The sequence below is a fragment of the Camelina sativa genome, chromosome 11 (genome assembly GCF_030686135.1).
Source record: "Camelina sativa cultivar CO46 ecotype springtype chromosome 11, ASM3068613v1".
NCBI lineage: Eukaryota > Viridiplantae > Streptophyta > Magnoliopsida > Brassicales > Brassicaceae > Camelina > Camelina sativa.
The window spans coordinates 40,781,645-40,797,244 of NC_141890.1; the positions used below are offsets into that span (position 1 = coordinate 40,781,645).

The following is a 15,600-nucleotide window of genomic DNA, read 5'->3' on the forward strand; positions in this document are numbered from 1 at the left end:
AAAAATTATTTCAAATGTTATTAAAATTTTAGCCTAAAAAGACAGGGCAACAAACATAGGCGTATATAATATGAATCTCTTTGGAACATCTCAGCAGCCATTTCTATTATATCTGTTTTATGTTTTCGCCAAAAACAATGACAAAAATAGCTATAATTGAACTGATCCCACTCCACTCCTGAGTATAAGCCGTTGAATGACTGAATCTACAACATGACGTTCTGATATCAGTTGTTGCAAATCTTGCATGAACCTTAACCAGGAGCTTAATACTCTATACTCATAATAAAACCATTCGCATTCGATGAACAAATCAATCGAACATGCTCTGTTCCAGTTCCAGAACAGAATTGAAACAAGGATAAAGAAGATGGGTGACTAACAATCTTATCAACTACCTTAAGTTTACAATCTCATCGAGAGCTCCACAACTCCGAAGGTTCACAATTACAAGGACGACATCAGAAGATCTTCACACAACTAAGACTCTTATATGCTCTTCCTGTTCTGTTTTGACTAACAAACTACTAAAACCGGCCAACAACTAACTGCGTACCCAGCTTTGGTTCAATCTGACTTCCATTTAATGTTGTTTACTCGAACTTAACCAATTGACTTGAGTTCACAAATTAATAATATCACTAGTTTAAAAAAATTACAAACAAAAAAACAAAACAAATCCTCTGAGTAAACAAGTTGGGAAATCCATATTTAAATCTTTTGCCATATATCTAACCGAAACAAAGTTAACTTAGATTTGAAATGTTTTTAAAATGCATATAACCCAAAAGGCCAAAAGGATAAGTCTGGCTCTAAAATTCTATACTTGAAATAAGATGTGTACATAAAGAGTTATCTACTCTCAACTGTTACCTTGCAGCTAAGTGGAGGCTACACGACCAATACAAACTACAGATCAACTAACAAAATGTCATTAAACACCCACAGTTCAGCATTTAACATAAACAATGATGACATAAAACATCGAAAATTGAAGGAGAAGAGGAGAGAGACACATAGAGATCTTTGTGATTCTACCTACCTACTACTCCCAGTGAAACGGGAACGTCTGAGGAAGAGTGACAGCCTCGTTACCTGATATAACCGATCCATCAGAGACTGCACTCACATTCTCAAACAACCCCGACCCGTAGAAAACTGTTTCTACTGCTTCTTGGGACAAAGAGAGTGGTGGCTGAAGCAAATGAGGGACTGACGACGAGGAGGATGACAGAAGAGAGAGAGCACAATCAGAGTCATGGATGCAACTCGTCATTCTCTCACACAACGATGCTGTTCTAGAGCTTTCTTCTTCTTCTTGCAAGAAAGGGAACTGTTTCCCTGTGCTTCTATTGCTGTTCAGAGACGAAGAGATTGGGAACATTATCCCTGTCTTTGCGGGAGAAGAACCAACATAGCTCTGGTTCTGCCCGTAACTCGAACCATTGGCGGCCACAGCAACGCTTACAAGATTATTTTCCCAACTCGGATTCACCATAGATGTAGTTGGAAACACATGTGAACCACCCGAAAACTCAAACAATTTGCTACCTGAAAAATATAAAACAATGCTTCTTTATCAACCAGGAAAGGTCTATTGGATCCAAGAAACCAAGTTTGCTGAAAGCAAGAACCTTGAAAGCCGGTAAAAAAGTTCGCAGGACGAGTCATATGGTCAGGCTGAGGCTTCCGTCTTCTTCGGTTATGTCCATCAAGACGTTTCCTACAACTTCTCTTCCCTTCATCAAACTCTTCCAAAGAATGAAACCTAATTAGACACAAATGTTAACATTGTCATGACTTAAAAAACAAGTTCACTAACACAACAAGAAGCTTAACTACCAACAACTAATCTTGAAACAAAGAGAGTTACCTGCTGCATTGTTGACAAAACCTCTGCTTATGGCCATTGATTGTAACCACAGGAGTCTTAGAATGAACCTCACAAACCTTATGTCTCTTATGATACTCTCTACAGTTACTAAAATCAGAATCACATCCATCAACAAGACAAATCGGCATCTGGTTGGTTCCAAGACCATTCCCTCTTGTCCTCTTCGAACTCAAGCTTCTTGAACTATCTGGTTTTGCTACAACGCTCTCTTTCCACTTACTTAGACTCATCACTTGCTCTGTTGTATCACCAAAAACAGAGGAAGAGTTGCCAATGTTTCTTCCAAGTTTCAGATCAAATGAAAAATCCCCTTTTGGCTGTGTTGATGATGATGATGACCCACCAAACGAGATCGAACCATCCATTGGTGATAAATCCGGTACAGATTCTTGATCAAACCCAGATAAATACCCAGAGCTGAGTTTGAAGTTCCAATCCATTTTAAAGATTGTCTTTTTTTTCTTTCTTGGTTCTTAACTCACTGTAAATAAGAAACAACACGCAAACACAAACCACAATCTCAAGATTTCTCCTTTTTTATATGGTTACTCTAAATTCAAGAAAAAACACCAAGAACAACTGTTAAACACAAAAATTTAATTTTACAACATTTATGAAGGAAAAAAAAAAATAAGAGAAGCAGAAGCAAAAAAAGCTAACACAAAGGTATGTGAATTTAAAGGGTACACTGAAATTACAGTTGAATCTCTTTAACACCATTTTCTATATATTTTTCTTTATATATATAAAAAAAAAAAAAAGAAATCCCAAAAAAGGCAAACTTATAGTACTGTAAAAACGAAATAGGAAGTGCAGAAATATAGAACTAGAAACAGATCCCACGAAATGGGAACAAAGCAAAAACAAGAAAAAAAAAAAAGAATAAATTTGCAGTTTTGAGTTTTTTTTTTCACTTCATCATAATAAAAAGCCTTTCTTCATCTTCTTTTTTTGTTGTCTACTCAATTCCAAACAAGAATTTTTTAAAAAAAATGCAATAAAGATTAAAGAAAGATGGAAACATGTAAAAGAAAAAATTATATAGAATTAAGGAAGAGTTGAGAAAGCTTACCAAATCCATACACCTACCAGTAGAGTCAGTCAGTAGAAGAAACTCTCCAATAGAGAAAAATATGTTTTAAAAAATTGGAACAAAGAGTGAAATAAAAGAAAAAGAAAGAGAAGATGGAGGGTTTGTAGTAAGTAGCAAGAGAAAGTGGAGACAACAAGTGTGGCTGCTGCATCAATAATGCAATAAGAGAGACATACAGAGATAGAAATAGAGATGGAGAGAGAGTAAATTGATAATTATTGCTATTACTAAGTTAAGGAATGATTTGCTTACTTTAATTGTTTCTTTGCTTACCTGATTTAGGGTTTATTGGATATCATTTTTATTTACTTTGAGTCAGTAAGAGAGAGAGAGAGAGAGAGAGAGATGAACAAAGTGAAGAAGAAGAAATTGAGGAAAGTGACAGCTGTTGTTGTTTGGTCTTTTGCTAACTTTTTAGTCTTTTTGTTTACTTTTCTTTCTTTTTTTTCAATCTGCCATTTCAACAAAGTCTGAAGTCTCTGAACATCCGATTAAATTATGAATGAACAGAGCAAAAGGCTAAAAGACTATAGAGACAGACATAGTTTAAATGCTTGAAGTAAATATTCAAAATACTCAAAAATCTTGAATCCTACAGACCTTATCCATAAACTACATTCCATTATTATAGTGAAATAACTGTAAACTGATAAGTTAACAATAAGTTACCATAATATTTTTGACTTAAATATGTGTGTAGTTTTTATACTGTTACATATTGGTTAGCAAAACCCAACATATTTGTACTGTCATATAAAATATATTAGTTTTGGATTTTGTGTTATGATTTGGCGTTTTAAATGTATCACTAGATTAAGACCCGTCTTTGAGCATGTGTTGAAATTAATTTAATTTATATTATAATTTTTTAATAAAATATAATTTATGTGATTGTTTTTTAAAAAATTTTGGATAAAATATTATGCAAAAAAATCATATGCTAAATATGATGATTTGAAAAAGACACTTATTTTGTAAGTTTTATATTGTTAATGATTCTAGATAAGTACCCGTGCTATAACACTAGTTAAATTTTATTTTATACAATATTTTATATATTTTCTATTTTAAAATAACATTTTAATATGTTGTTTTAGTTTATGTACTTGAAGTTATTTCAACAATGTATATCCTACCTCATGACTTGAATGTCATTATAAGACATAATTTTGTGAATTTGGTTTTTAAAAAGCGAGTTATTATATTATGAATAATTTAATATATTGTTATATTTTTTGTTTTAATATACTTGGTTTTTTTAAATTCTTTCATATTATAGTGACATATTATTGATATTGCTATAACAAACCAATTTAGAGTGTTTATAGTTTCTAACTTTAATATCAAGTTTTAATATTTTAAAAATATTTAAAAATAAATTATTTAAAGTTTATTATATTATATAAAATTATAAAATTCAGCAAAAAGTATGAAACTGAATTTAAATATTTAAAGTTTCACCCGTTACTCAGTAAAAATTTGAATACAATAGATATTATTTTTAAAGAATAATATTAATAAAAATTGAATATTTTATAGATTGAATCATTTATATATGTTTTTAAAAATTTAACTTATGATATATCTGAAAATAAAACTATTTTTTAATTATAATAAATAATATGATAATTTATTTGTTTCACAAAATAGACTTATATATAAAAATGAGAGGTGAAGTATAATAATAATTAACAAATTAAATTGTTAAGTTAGATATTAAAGGATTTTATTTGATGAATAATTTAATAAAGAAAATTAATATGGTAAGTTAGATGATATCAAATGATTCTTTAGAATATTCTCTTTAAGATTTTTGGAAATACTAAATACAAACTATACAAATAATATAAAACTTAATCCATAACCTATTATAACAAACTTATTAAAATTATATAGTTTACAAAACAACGTTGTTGTACTTCCGTTTTATTATATAGGGGATTGTTGTCATTCAACTAACTCATAATCAGTCCAAATAGGTCGTACTAGCTTGTGATGATAATCCAAAGTTTTTACTCTCTTCTTTTAACCATCCAAAAAACTTACTTTAAACTTATGGTGAGATTTTTATAGATCTTTTGGAAAGTAAAAGTAAAAGGTACTTATATAAGATGCTTAGTTGATTACGGAAAAAACATAGCATGTGAATGTTGTGCTTCGCATTAGACATCATCTTCTTCTGTTTTTTTTTTCTTTTTTTCTTCTCTCTTTCCCCCCATACGCGTTATTTCTTTGACTTACGTTCACAATCACATGTCACACTTTAGTAATTTTTTGACATCATTTTTTTTTCTTTTGTTTTTTTTTCTACTCAAAGCTAGCCTCAAACTAGTTCTCATTTGTTAGAGAAAATAGTATAATATCTTTGTCAAAAGGAAAAAAAAAAAATGAAAAACAGAACCCTGAAACAAATTACCCAATTATCATCAACTACCAACTAAAATTTAGAGAATTTCTCAATATACCACATTTTCAAAATTTGTTAACTATATATATGTTCCAAAAATACCATAAAAATTTTAGTTTTTCTAAACCACTACAAACCCAACTATTCATATTCAAGAAATTTTGTATTTAATTTTTAGGTTAAGGTTAACCATTTTACATTAAGAGTATATTTTTTTATTGGGTAAGGTTTAATATTTAAAGTTTAGTAAAACCAAAACTTTTGGTGATATTTTTGGAACATATGGAATTTAAGAAATGCCTTTAAATGTTTTAACTTTTCGAAATAGTTAATTTGGTGGTAATTTGTGTTACTCTTTAATGGATTTAAAATTTATAAAATTGTCCCATTTTAATAACAGACCGGGCCAAACCATGTAATGGTATTTTCCGGTTAACTAACAACCAACAAAACTCAGCGACTCTCTTCCGAAACATCATCATCTCTTCTTCATAGATGCGCGGGTTTTGATCATCTCTGAGACAGAACTCGCTGCTAGGGTTTCACAAAAAGCTCAGCTTTCGAGAATGGACGGAGAAGAGCTGACGGAGCAGGAAACTGCTCTATACGACCGCCAAATTAGGGTTTGGGGAGCTGGTGCTCAAAGGAGGTAACTTTACATTGGAATCTAACTTCTATGGCTGTAAGCAAGAACCTGTTTTTCATTTGCTGTTATGAGTCGCTTGGTTGGTTTTGTGTGAGTGCTTTCAAACTCCTGAAGGGTTTCTTGTTTCCACAATCAATTAATCTCTTTCTGGGTTTTTGAGTTAAATTGTCTAATTAAGCAGTTTCAATTTGATTAGAGCTTCTCTTGGGATAAGTGTTTCTTTGGATTTGATCTGTTCTGTTGTTATGTTTGCAGATTGAGTAAATCTCATGTATTGGTATCTGGAATAAAGGGGACTGTTGCTGAGGTAGCTCTTACTTTGAAAGTTCTCATCTTTATTGTTTATTTAGTGAATTTGTATGTAGTAGGAGTGGGCGTTTTACTTGGTTTCTCTTTGGTGGCAGTTTTGTAAGAACATTGTGTTGGCAGGAGTTGGTAGTGTTACTCTGTTGGATGATCGGTTGGTTACAGAGGAAGCCTTCAACGCAAACTTCTTGATTCTTCCTGATGAGAATGCTTATGCGGGCAAAACCGTAGCTGAGATTTGTTGTGATTCACTTAAGGAATTTAATCCTATGGTCCATGTTTCAATTGAAAAAGGTTTCTCTCCCTTTCTTTGTTTCTATCTAATCTCTGAGAATAAGAAAAACGAAATGATTGTAATATCGTATATATTCTCAGGTGATTTGTCAACACTTGGTGTTGATTTTTTCGAGAAGTTTGATGTTGTGGTTATTGGCTACAGTTCCCGAGCTACTAAGGTACTGTATACCCTCCTTTGCCCAATTGATTTATTTCGTTGCTATGTACATAACTTTAGATAATGTGCTTTGTTATGCAGAAAGCTGTAAATGAGAAATGTAGGAAGCTAACCAAACGTGTGGCGTTCTACACAGTTGATTGTAGAGGTTCATGTGGTGAAATATTTGTTGACCTGCAGAATTATAAGTACACAAAGGTACTTATCTCGTTGAGTCTTTTGACAGCTGTATATCGCATGCGTTGTTGGTATATGATGATACGTTAACTTTGCAATTTTGTTTTTGTTTTTTGGCTTCATAGAAAAAACTTGATGAAACTGTGGAATGTGAACTAACGTTTCCGAGTTTTGAGGTACAAAGAAACTCGACTTCTTAGTTGCTCAGATCATACATTTGTATGAGAAGCAATAGGATTTTAAATCTATTGGCTGTTTTTTTTTCCTCCAGGAAGCAGTTTCAGTACCATGGAAACCGATTCCAAGGAGAACAGCGAAGCTCTACTTTGCAATGAGAGGTCTTGGTTACAACATCTAATAACTGAAAGCTTGGTTACTTCCTACATAACTAATCTTGTTTTCGTGATATTCTTGCAGTGATAGAACTATTTGAGGAAACTGAAGGGCGTAAACCTGGAGAATGTTCGCTGTCTGATCTCCCAAGAGTCTTAAAACTCAAAAACGAACTCTGTGATGGAAATGTAAGTTTCTATAAACCTTATTTGTAAAGCTCTAGAATAAAGATAACAAAGAACAGACTTTGCCACTTAACTTTGAATCCTATGTGTCGCAACAGTCGGTTAGCGAGAATCATATTCCAGATAGCCTCTTGGAGAGACTTGTATCTGGTAACACAGAATTCCCACCAGCTTGTGCCATCATTGGAGGGATTCTAGGACAGGTTTGTTATCTCTCTTCAATGAGGACTTTTTTGGTTATATAGATAAGCATTTAGCTGACTTAAACTTGTATTGCATGTACAGGAGGTGATAAAAGTTATATCAGGCAAAGGAGAGCCGTTGAAAAACTTCTTCTACTTTGATGCAGAGGATGGGAAAGGTGTAATCGAGGACATAGCCCATTAAGCCTCGCCTCAACTTCTAATCCTTAAAAGTGCCGTGAAATGCTGCTCTTAGTAAGTTAGTTCCTTGTTGAAGATTGTATTAGAGTGCTTAGAACTTGGCTCCTTGTCTTTTGTATCTACTAACTTGGTTCGGTTTAAAAGACAATGTGAAATCCACTAGCTACTTTATAATCCAATCTATGTGAATGTATTGGTTCTAAATTCTGTCGGGTTCGGCTTTTCTGGAGAAGTTATCATTTTGTCAGTGGCATATCTATAATTAACTGCAACATTTGAGAGCGTAAGAGTGACGTTGTTATGGATTTGACATACTCTGTAGTTACAGTGAGATTTTAAACAAACATAGTTGGAATTGGGAACCAAAAATTTGTCCACATTTGAGAAAAATATTTGATAAAACATTGGTTGGATGAGGACAAAGATTGAACATAGAAAAGATACCATATTATGATTTGGAGATTCGTTTACCCTTGATTGTTAAATATTAATTAAGACAGTGACATTCAAACAGAAGAAAACTCGAAAGTCTGTATAATTTGTATAAGCAAGGAACTTTTGGCGAAGGAGGATTCAATCACAAAAGTCAAGGACATGGCTCTGTTCAACAAGATCCTTAACATCTTTCTTCCTATGATCACGGTTTCATTTCTTTTAGTGTTTATGCCAGTTTCAATATTCTTCAAGCTCCTCAGCTTCATAAGAAGATACAAAGAGTCCGAGAAAGTCAATGGAAAAGTCGTCATCATTACCGGATCTTCCTCAGGAATTGGTGAGGTTAGTTAATTTAGCTATCCCTCGTTTCATCAAAGTTACCAAGAAAAGCCTTATTTAATGATTCAAGTTTACTTAATAATGGTGTAGCACCTCGCGTATGAGTACGCGCGTAGAGGAGCATACTTGACATTGGTAGCTCGGAGAGAGGACCGTCTGCGGGTGGTGGCTGACAGGTGCCGCAGGCTTGGTTCACCGGACGTTGCCGTGGTTCGTGGTGATGTCTCAGTCATTGAAGACTGTAAACATTTCGTTCAAGAAACCATCGCTCGGTTTGGAAGACGTGAGTTAGTCGCGATTATTTGAATAAGTAATATTGCTTCTTGCTTAAACAATATAAGAATCTAAACAAAATGAAGAACAGTGGATCACCTGGTGAACAATGCGGGAATTATGGAGGCCAAAATGTTCGAGGACTATTCAGAAATTTCGGATGTTCTTCCCATTGTGGTATATTTTTTTTGATATAATTAATGCATACTTAATCCTTTTTCTAGAGGTTTATGAACTTCCATATAATCTAGTATAGTAGTCAAATCTTACTGCCTGAAAAAAAGAAATTTTATACACTATATACTCCATAGTAATCTCTGTGAACTTGCACATTTCAACTCTGTGAATAATTTGCAGAATACTAACTTTTGGGGACCGGTCTATGCGACGCATTTTGCTATACCGCATCTCAAGAAAACCAAAGGAAAGATCATAGCGGTTGCATCGCCTGCTGGATGGGGTGGAGTGCCAAGGATGAGCATATATGCTGTAAATGCTTCTTACTATTCATTTCTCTAATTTTTTTTTCTTTTTGAATAATATGTGAAATTTATTTGGAAAAAAACTTTTTTACATGGAGCGTTTGTTTTAGTACTTTTAACGTTTGAACTTATAACTGGCCGTAACGTAATTAATGTTAAAACATTTTGATTCAGGCAAGCAAAGCAGCTATGATAAACTTTTACGAGACTCTTAGGATTGAGCTTCATCCACAAATTGGTGTGACGATCGTGTTTCCGGGTCTAATCGATAACGGAAATGCCAACCCGGACCTTTTGACTGAGGTATTTTACTATAATCATATTTACAAAACGTTTGTTTCCTCTTTTATCTCTGTGTTTGTCACAATTTGTATGTCTCCTTGCAGAAACAAGACTGGTCGCAAGTTGTGGCCATCGAGTCAGCAGCGGAATGCGCCAAAGCCGTTATTAATGGAATCTGCCGAGGGAAAACCTTTGTAGCAGAGCCGTCGTGGGTTCGTGTCCTATTCTGGCTTAGTGCTATCTGCCCTGAGCTTTTGATCTCTAAGCCTAAAAGGAATTGACCAGTTGTATTGTTTTCATGTGATTGCAGAACAATAAAATAAAACTCAAGACATTTGGTTCGGACAATACATATCTAGAAGAGAATTGACTTGTTCTACAAGCATGTTTTGTATTAGGCAACTTACTTATTCTTGAAGACACAGATAAGTGTTAATATACATAGTCAAAAGTACTACCATTCACAAAAACAAACCTACATGTTTGATTATTATTACTGATTGCACATATTCTAAGATACGTACTTCTCATCTATTTATTATGTAATCAACCTCACTCTACTCCGACTTGATTTCCGGCGGCCTCCTTATAGATTCCGGGTACAGAGCACTACGCACACCAGGAATGTCCATGATCCTCTTGTTGAGAGCATTTTCCTCGGACATACTACTTCCAGTCATATACAATAACCGACAACCCCACTCAATCAACTCGGGACATAGCACTTTCCAAAGATATGTCACCTTAAACCACGATGGCTCTGTCACATATCTCTGTTTGCGGCACACACCATTCACTATCGCCTTGGCGCATCCTGATGCGGATGCTACCGGAAATGGTCCTATTTGAACCTAGTCCCGGGAAAACAAACAAACATTAAATTACCACTAACAACACATAATTCAACAATAATTGTTTAAGGACGTTAGATATGACTCACATCTCTGACGTCTTGGTTGACTATTAACTCGCCTGCACCGGAGAAGTACTTGCCTTGTGTGAGCTCGGATTCGATATAACCAGGTGTGACGATTGTAATGTGTACATCGCCACCAAGTTCAATTCTCATCGTCTCAAAGAAGCTCAACAAAGCTGCTTTGCTTGCCTAATTTGTATAATGTTTCTCAGTCCCTATAGAGCTTACTTTACTAAGAAAAAAGTGTATATATATATTGACTTACATTGTAAAAACTCATCCTTGGAGCCGTTAGCCACGCTGCAGAGGACGACATAGCCACGATCTTACCATTGCTTTGTCGAAGGTACGGAAGCGCAGCACGAGTAGTATAAACTGACCCCCAGAAGTTAGTATCCTAAAATAAATCACAAAAGATTCATTGGAATTGGAATATTTTGTTTAGAATTTCTTGCTTAATATTTTATAAATCATCATAGTTATAACATTACCAAAACTGCTTTGTTCCTGGTTATATCTTCAACGTCCTCAAACATCGAGATCTGCGTTATCCCAGCGTTATTTACAAGATGATCCACTGCAAAGACCAAAGGAAGACAATTTCTCTTTTGTTATCCGGAACAAAGCTTGAATGGTAACTAAAAAATGGTCGGTTTTGACCATGCACGTTTGATTAGTTAGCCCTGACTTACATCTACCGAAATGGGTGATGGTGTCATCAACGAGTCGTCTACAATCATCAGGTTTGGAGACATCAGCATGAACGGTGAAAACATTGGGAGATCCAATTTCACGAGCAATCTCTGCCACTTCTTCTAGACGGTTCTTCCTTCGAGCGGTCAAGGCCAAACATGCACCTCTACTTGCATACTCATATGCCAAGTGCTGATAATGTAATACACGTAATAAACAGATCAAATGAATAATATTCTAACTAATTAATTATTAGTTTTAGGTCTACAATTATTAATTAAAAGAAATTTAAAAGTTCTATAACTAATTATCAAATAAAAAGGTTTATAACTAAACCTCGCCAATGCCGGAGGAAGCACCAGTGATAAGAACAACTTTCCCGTGAAGATTTTCCGAGAAAATGGTCGAGAAAATAGACTGCACGAACTTAAAGAAGTAAAAAGGAGGCAAGAAGAAGCAGAGACCAAAGAAGGTGAAGAAAGGCGCAGTTAGATTGAGGAAATCGTTTATCAATTCCATTTTTTCGATCAAAACACAATACGCATAATATGATAATGTCTCTTATCGAATATGATCTATACGTACGTTGTTTGAATATATATCGCCAAAATCAAATTGGATTTTAGACACAAACGGTGATGGGACGAATAGAGACAAGACACGAAGATCAGATGGTAGTGTGGCAACATTGCATGGCAACGAGACGACACGTTGTGTCAAGATGTGGAAAACGCACGTCGACGACCTGTTCTTCTTGTTATCCACTTAACATCTTTGCTAGATAAGATCAATTTTTCTTTCCACTAAGTTATTGTCGTCTCCTAACCACGCGCGTTAGTTATTATGTCTTTTGTATTATATTACTAACGAATTATTTTAGAAAAATATCACTATTAAGTGATTTCATTATGATGCCAATCCTGAATATTAATTAACAAATCAAAAAAATTTCTGTTCACAAAAGAAACTAAATATCAAAAATACTTTTGATAAAATCAGGTCAATGTTATTTTAGACAATATTTGAAAGTTGGGAAATATTTATGAAGTATAGAATGATTGTCGTTCAACGCAGATCTCGATGTTTGAGGACGTTGAAGAACTTATGGACATGGTGGGCTGGGCTCGTAAAACAGATACGAACTACCACATATATGAGAGGGCATCCGAAACTAAACTTTTTCTCATCACGTTTTATTTCCCCTAAAAGACTACGGAACCCATCCTAAACTGAAGTTGGAGAAAACAGAGACTTTGAGAAACCGTGACCGTAGCCAAAAAAATATCCTTGACTTAGTTTCTCTTATTTTTGTTTTTATGTTTTTAGTTTTATTGCTATGAACACGAACCCTTCTTCGTACAATATATACTGTAGTTAAGTTGTAAATTATATTGTTATAGGGCTAGATATATAAATATATTTGAATTCCTAACATGAATGAAATTTCATAGGAAGGACTGATCATGTCTTTTTTTTTTTTTGTATTTAATATATTCTTTAGACTTTCGGTTCCACTGGTAAATATATAATTCTACACATTTGATAGTTGGGAGGAAAAGACAAGCACATCACTTTTACTTTCGACGTGTGCACGTAAAAAAAGTATACCATCTTAAGAATTGGTCCTCAACATGCTTTAATGCAGCTTTAAGGATTGGTCCTCTACATCCAAGTTAAACTACGCATTTGAAAATGGATTTGGTGAAAGACAACAAAATATTAAAATTAGTAGAAAAGGCAATTAATAATTCAAAAGTGTTTGCTCGCCCACATGGTTACCAAGAGCTAAACTAAGTAAAATAAAATGCTCGGGCATGTGATTAGTTTAATCTTAACGATGAAGAACCCTTAAGCTTATATCATACCTCATGCTGCATGCAAGCACACACGCACTATAAGTATTATCGCAAAGTAGTCGAGCTATTTCATGTCCAGTCACATTCTTATCCTTTAACACTAAAGTTTTCTTTGTTACTTCTTCTTGATCAAGATATATTTCCATCTTTTTTAGCAAACCTTGGTTACACTTATAGCTAGTTTTAGTGTGGTGATAATGGATAACGTAATCGCCATGCAAGAGACCCGATATAACAACGGATTAAGTACCTACAAGAAGCCATTTCTTCAATTTTTTGATCGGCTTTCGTTTTCTATTCTTGTAGTTGTTTTTTGCGTTATAGTATTTTTTAGCCCGCTTTGGCTTCAAGTTGTTAACAGTTTCTTGCTCACCATCCCTAGAGTTATTACATACTACATCTTAAACCCTAAGGTTTTATTCATTCTGACAAATGTCATTGTGATCACCCTCATCGGAGAATCAAGGATGTCTAGTTCAAGATCTTCTCTTCCAGCTAGCGAGTTATGCAAAGAATTCAGTGTGAGAAGCCAATTTTGTGACTCGTGGTCTCATGGGAACGTGAGGGTAGAAATGGGATGTCACAGATTTTCGAAAGAGAATATTCATCGACCGAGGCTCGACGAGGGTAAGAGATGGAAGCTTAGTCCGTTGCACAATATGGATCCATTGAACCAGAGGGCTGATGATCTGATCGCTCGTGTGAACAGACAGAGGAGGCTTGAAATTGGGCTTTTACATCATAGGCGGTAGCCGTATATCATATGTTTTCTTGTAGATAGTAATACATGGCCAAATGAGGAGAAAAAGCATTTTGTGTTACCAAGAAACCAATTAATATAATAACAAATGCAAACTTTTTGACAATTAAAATAACCAAACGCAGTTATAATTTTTACGAGGTACCTAGCTATAGGATTCATTGGTATTGTATTGGTATGCAGAGTAATGATTGTGGTTGTGCGAATGAATATGATTTGTGAGACTACATAAGTACCTGTTGAAAAGTAAAAGGTTCGAACATGATTAAGACTAGAGAGGCAGATGTTTTAATAGTGGTGTGGGTGCAAGTGCTCCATAAAATTTTGTAAACCTTTTTTAAAAATGTGATTTGAGGACTAAATGAAAGAATTGGTTAGAAGTAAGTCTTTTTGCTCCAAATGTTTTAATTTGAATTTTGCTCAAAGTTAAAGGGTCTGAATAGTGACAGTATATTTTATTGTATGGGACAAACGTTTTTATAGTATGCTACGATTCAACTACGATTTATAAGGAAAAAATATATTTGCAGGACAAGTGAAGTAAAACAAGAGGTACAAAATAATATTCGATTGGTGAAAAAAATAATTGCAATTAGTTTTAAAATAAACAATACAAAATAATAAATAATTAGTATGCATTGAGATTTTGTGAAATGTATAACACTAGATTGATTACCTTATGCGGTCAAGAAAAAAGAAAAGAAAAAAAAAAATTGATTACCTTGTGTGGACAAAAAAAATCGTATTACCGACTATTTTATCCCCCTCCCTCCCCCCTCTTGGATATTTATATGTTTAAGTTTCTTTAAATAAAGGAAATGGTGGTAACTTGATTTGGAAATGACATTAACACCTCATCCGGCATAGATGGCGAGTGTGGAATAACTTCAAATTTACGAAATGATACTCATTAGTCTTATTTTGGTGGTTTTGTTGGTGCAATAGAATATATATAGAAGTAGATCTAATAAGGGTACACCACGAGATAATTTTTTTTATACATATAATTTTTATGATTTTATAATATAATTGATTAGTTTATTTTTTTTATTTTTAATATAGATGATATAATGTTATATATATTTTAGTGTATTGATAATAAAATGTTATGTTATTTAAATTTTGATTTTATATGGATATTTTCATAAAAGAAATTGTAATTAAGAAAGATAAGATATTCTGATTAACATTCTTGATAAGACTTATGATTTTACTACAAATATTCCTTCTAACTTTTAGTATTTATTCAAATGGCTAAAAAAAATTTAGGCTAACAAATTAACGAAAAACAAAAAATGAAGCAAAAATAGTTGACACCAAGCCTCAAACCCATTACCTCAACATCAATATTTACACCTTTTACCAACTGAGTTAAAGGAAATTTCAATAAATATAGGACCGAAAACTTATCCATAAACGGCCGCAATCACATGCTTGGCTTGCTTGGCCTCAAAGCCGGCTCTGCTAAAGATTAATTATGAGAATCTTACAAACAAAAGATTAGAACACAAAATATACTTCAAAAATGTTAATATAGATAGTTACACTACAAGAAAACAGGCTATTACCGACTGCGGTAGGAGTCGTTAAGTAGTCGCTAATTTGCTATTTACGACTCAGTTACGACTAAAACATGTAGTCGTAAATCCTTAGTCGGTAAAAGAATTAGTCGTAAAAATAGTCGTT

The 15,600-nt window shown here is 33.8% G+C and overlaps 5 protein-coding genes across 6 annotated transcripts; 3 read left to right on the forward strand and 2 right to left on the reverse strand.

Moving 5' to 3' along the window:
* Positions 1 to 780: 780 nt before the first annotated feature.
* On the reverse strand, positions 781 to 3,452 carry LOC104725569 (squamosa promoter-binding-like protein 13A). The gene is made up of 4 exons (XM_010444241.3): positions 2,967 to 3,452; positions 1,874 to 2,375; positions 1,635 to 1,768; positions 781 to 1,551 (listed from the first exon to the last, which is right to left on the reverse strand). The coding sequence occupies exons 2-4, from the start codon at positions 2,332 to 2,334 to the stop codon at positions 1,046 to 1,048; spliced, it is 1,101 nt and encodes a 366-aa protein (XP_010442543.1). The 5' UTR covers positions 2,335 to 2,375; positions 2,967 to 3,452; the 3' UTR covers positions 781 to 1,045.
* Positions 3,453 to 5,776: 2,324 nt separating this feature from the next.
* Positions 5,777 to 8,082, forward strand: LOC104725570 (SUMO-activating enzyme subunit 1B-1). Its single transcript, XM_010444243.2, has 10 exons — positions 5,777 to 6,043; positions 6,296 to 6,347; positions 6,445 to 6,640; positions 6,722 to 6,801; positions 6,882 to 6,998; positions 7,103 to 7,153; positions 7,249 to 7,315; positions 7,395 to 7,498; positions 7,594 to 7,698; positions 7,781 to 8,082. The coding sequence occupies exons 1-10, from the start codon at positions 5,961 to 5,963 to the stop codon at positions 7,880 to 7,882; spliced, it is 957 nt and encodes a 318-aa protein (XP_010442545.1). The 5' UTR covers positions 5,777 to 5,960; the 3' UTR covers positions 7,883 to 8,082.
* Positions 8,083 to 8,366: 284 nt separating this feature from the next.
* Positions 8,367 to 10,182, forward strand: LOC104725571 (11-beta-hydroxysteroid dehydrogenase-like 4A). 2 transcript variants are annotated; one of them, XM_087473885.1, is made up of 7 exons: positions 8,367 to 8,655; positions 8,743 to 8,935; positions 9,017 to 9,102; positions 9,283 to 9,414; positions 9,582 to 9,710; positions 9,794 to 9,901; positions 10,000 to 10,182. In XM_087473885.1, the coding sequence occupies exons 1-7, from the start codon at positions 8,473 to 8,475 to the stop codon at positions 10,057 to 10,059; spliced, it is 891 nt and encodes a 296-aa protein (XP_087330011.1). In that variant the 5' UTR covers positions 8,367 to 8,472; the 3' UTR covers positions 10,060 to 10,182. The 2 variants fall into 2 exon arrangements, with proteins under 2 accessions (XP_087330011.1, XP_010442546.1); XM_010444244.3 differs by having other exon boundaries at positions 9,794 to 10,037.
* LOC104725572 (11-beta-hydroxysteroid dehydrogenase 1A) lies at positions 10,061 to 11,896 on the reverse strand. The gene is made up of 6 exons (XM_010444247.3): positions 11,635 to 11,896; positions 11,298 to 11,490; positions 11,097 to 11,182; positions 10,871 to 11,002; positions 10,630 to 10,794; positions 10,061 to 10,540 (listed from the first exon to the last, which is right to left on the reverse strand). The coding sequence occupies exons 1-6, from the start codon at positions 11,815 to 11,817 to the stop codon at positions 10,247 to 10,249; spliced, it is 1,053 nt and encodes a 350-aa protein (XP_010442549.1). The 5' UTR covers positions 11,818 to 11,896; the 3' UTR covers positions 10,061 to 10,246.
* A 1,248-nt stretch (positions 11,897 to 13,144) lies between these two features.
* LOC104725573 (uncharacterized) lies at positions 13,145 to 14,017 on the forward strand. Its single transcript, XM_010444248.2, has one exon. It carries the CDS (start codon positions 13,352 to 13,354, stop codon positions 13,904 to 13,906), a length of 555 nt encoding a protein of 184 aa, XP_010442550.1. The 5' UTR covers positions 13,145 to 13,351; the 3' UTR covers positions 13,907 to 14,017.
* Positions 14,018 to 15,600: the final 1,583 nt, after the last annotated feature.

What these genes read in the sequence shown, in the direction of transcription:
- LOC104725569 (XM_010444241.3), bottom strand. Translation starts at nt 2,334, where the DNA reads ATGGATTGGAACTTCAAACTCAGCTCTGGGTATTTATCTGGGTTTGAT. An exon ending in TTTTGTCAACAATGCAGCAG is followed by an intron (nt 1,769 to 1,873) that starts GTAACTCTCTTT and finishes GTGTCTAATTAG; the next exon opens with GTTTCATTCTTTGGAAGAGT. An exon ending in CTTTTTTACCGGCTTTCAAG is followed by an intron (nt 1,552 to 1,634) that starts GTTCTTGCTTTC and finishes TATATTTTTCAG; the next exon opens with GTAGCAAATTGTTTGAGTTT.
- LOC104725572 (XM_010444247.3), bottom strand. Translation starts at nt 11,817, where the DNA reads ATGGAATTGATAAACGATTTCCTCAATCTAACTGCGCCTTTCTTCACC. An exon ending in CCAGGAACAAAGCAGTTTTG is followed by an intron (nt 11,003 to 11,096) that starts GTAATGTTATAA and finishes GATTTATTTTAG; the next exon opens with GATACTAACTTCTGGGGGTC. An exon ending in TCAACCAAGACGTCAGAGAT is followed by an intron (nt 10,541 to 10,629) that starts GTGAGTCATATC and finishes TCCCGGGACTAG; the next exon opens with GTTCAAATAGGACCATTTCC.
- LOC104725573 (XM_010444248.2), top strand. Translation starts at nt 13,352, where the DNA reads ATGGATAACGTAATCGCCATGCAAGAGACCCGATATAACAACGGATTA.
- LOC104725570 (XM_010444243.2), top strand. Translation starts at nt 5,961, where the DNA reads ATGGACGGAGAAGAGCTGACGGAGCAGGAAACTGCTCTATACGACCGC. An exon ending in AGAATTATAAGTACACAAAG is followed by an intron (nt 6,999 to 7,102) that starts GTACTTATCTCG and finishes TTGGCTTCATAG; the next exon opens with AAAAAACTTGATGAAACTGT. An exon ending in TTGGAGGGATTCTAGGACAG is followed by an intron (nt 7,699 to 7,780) that starts GTTTGTTATCTC and finishes TTGCATGTACAG; the next exon opens with GAGGTGATAAAAGTTATATC.
- LOC104725571 (XM_010444244.3), top strand. Translation starts at nt 8,473, where the DNA reads ATGGCTCTGTTCAACAAGATCCTTAACATCTTTCTTCCTATGATCACG. An exon ending in CTTCCTCAGGAATTGGTGAG is followed by an intron (nt 8,656 to 8,742) that starts GTTAGTTAATTT and finishes ATAATGGTGTAG; the next exon opens with CACCTCGCGTATGAGTACGC. An exon ending in ACCCGGACCTTTTGACTGAG is followed by an intron (nt 9,711 to 9,793) that starts GTATTTTACTAT and finishes GTCTCCTTGCAG; the next exon opens with AAACAAGACTGGTCGCAAGT.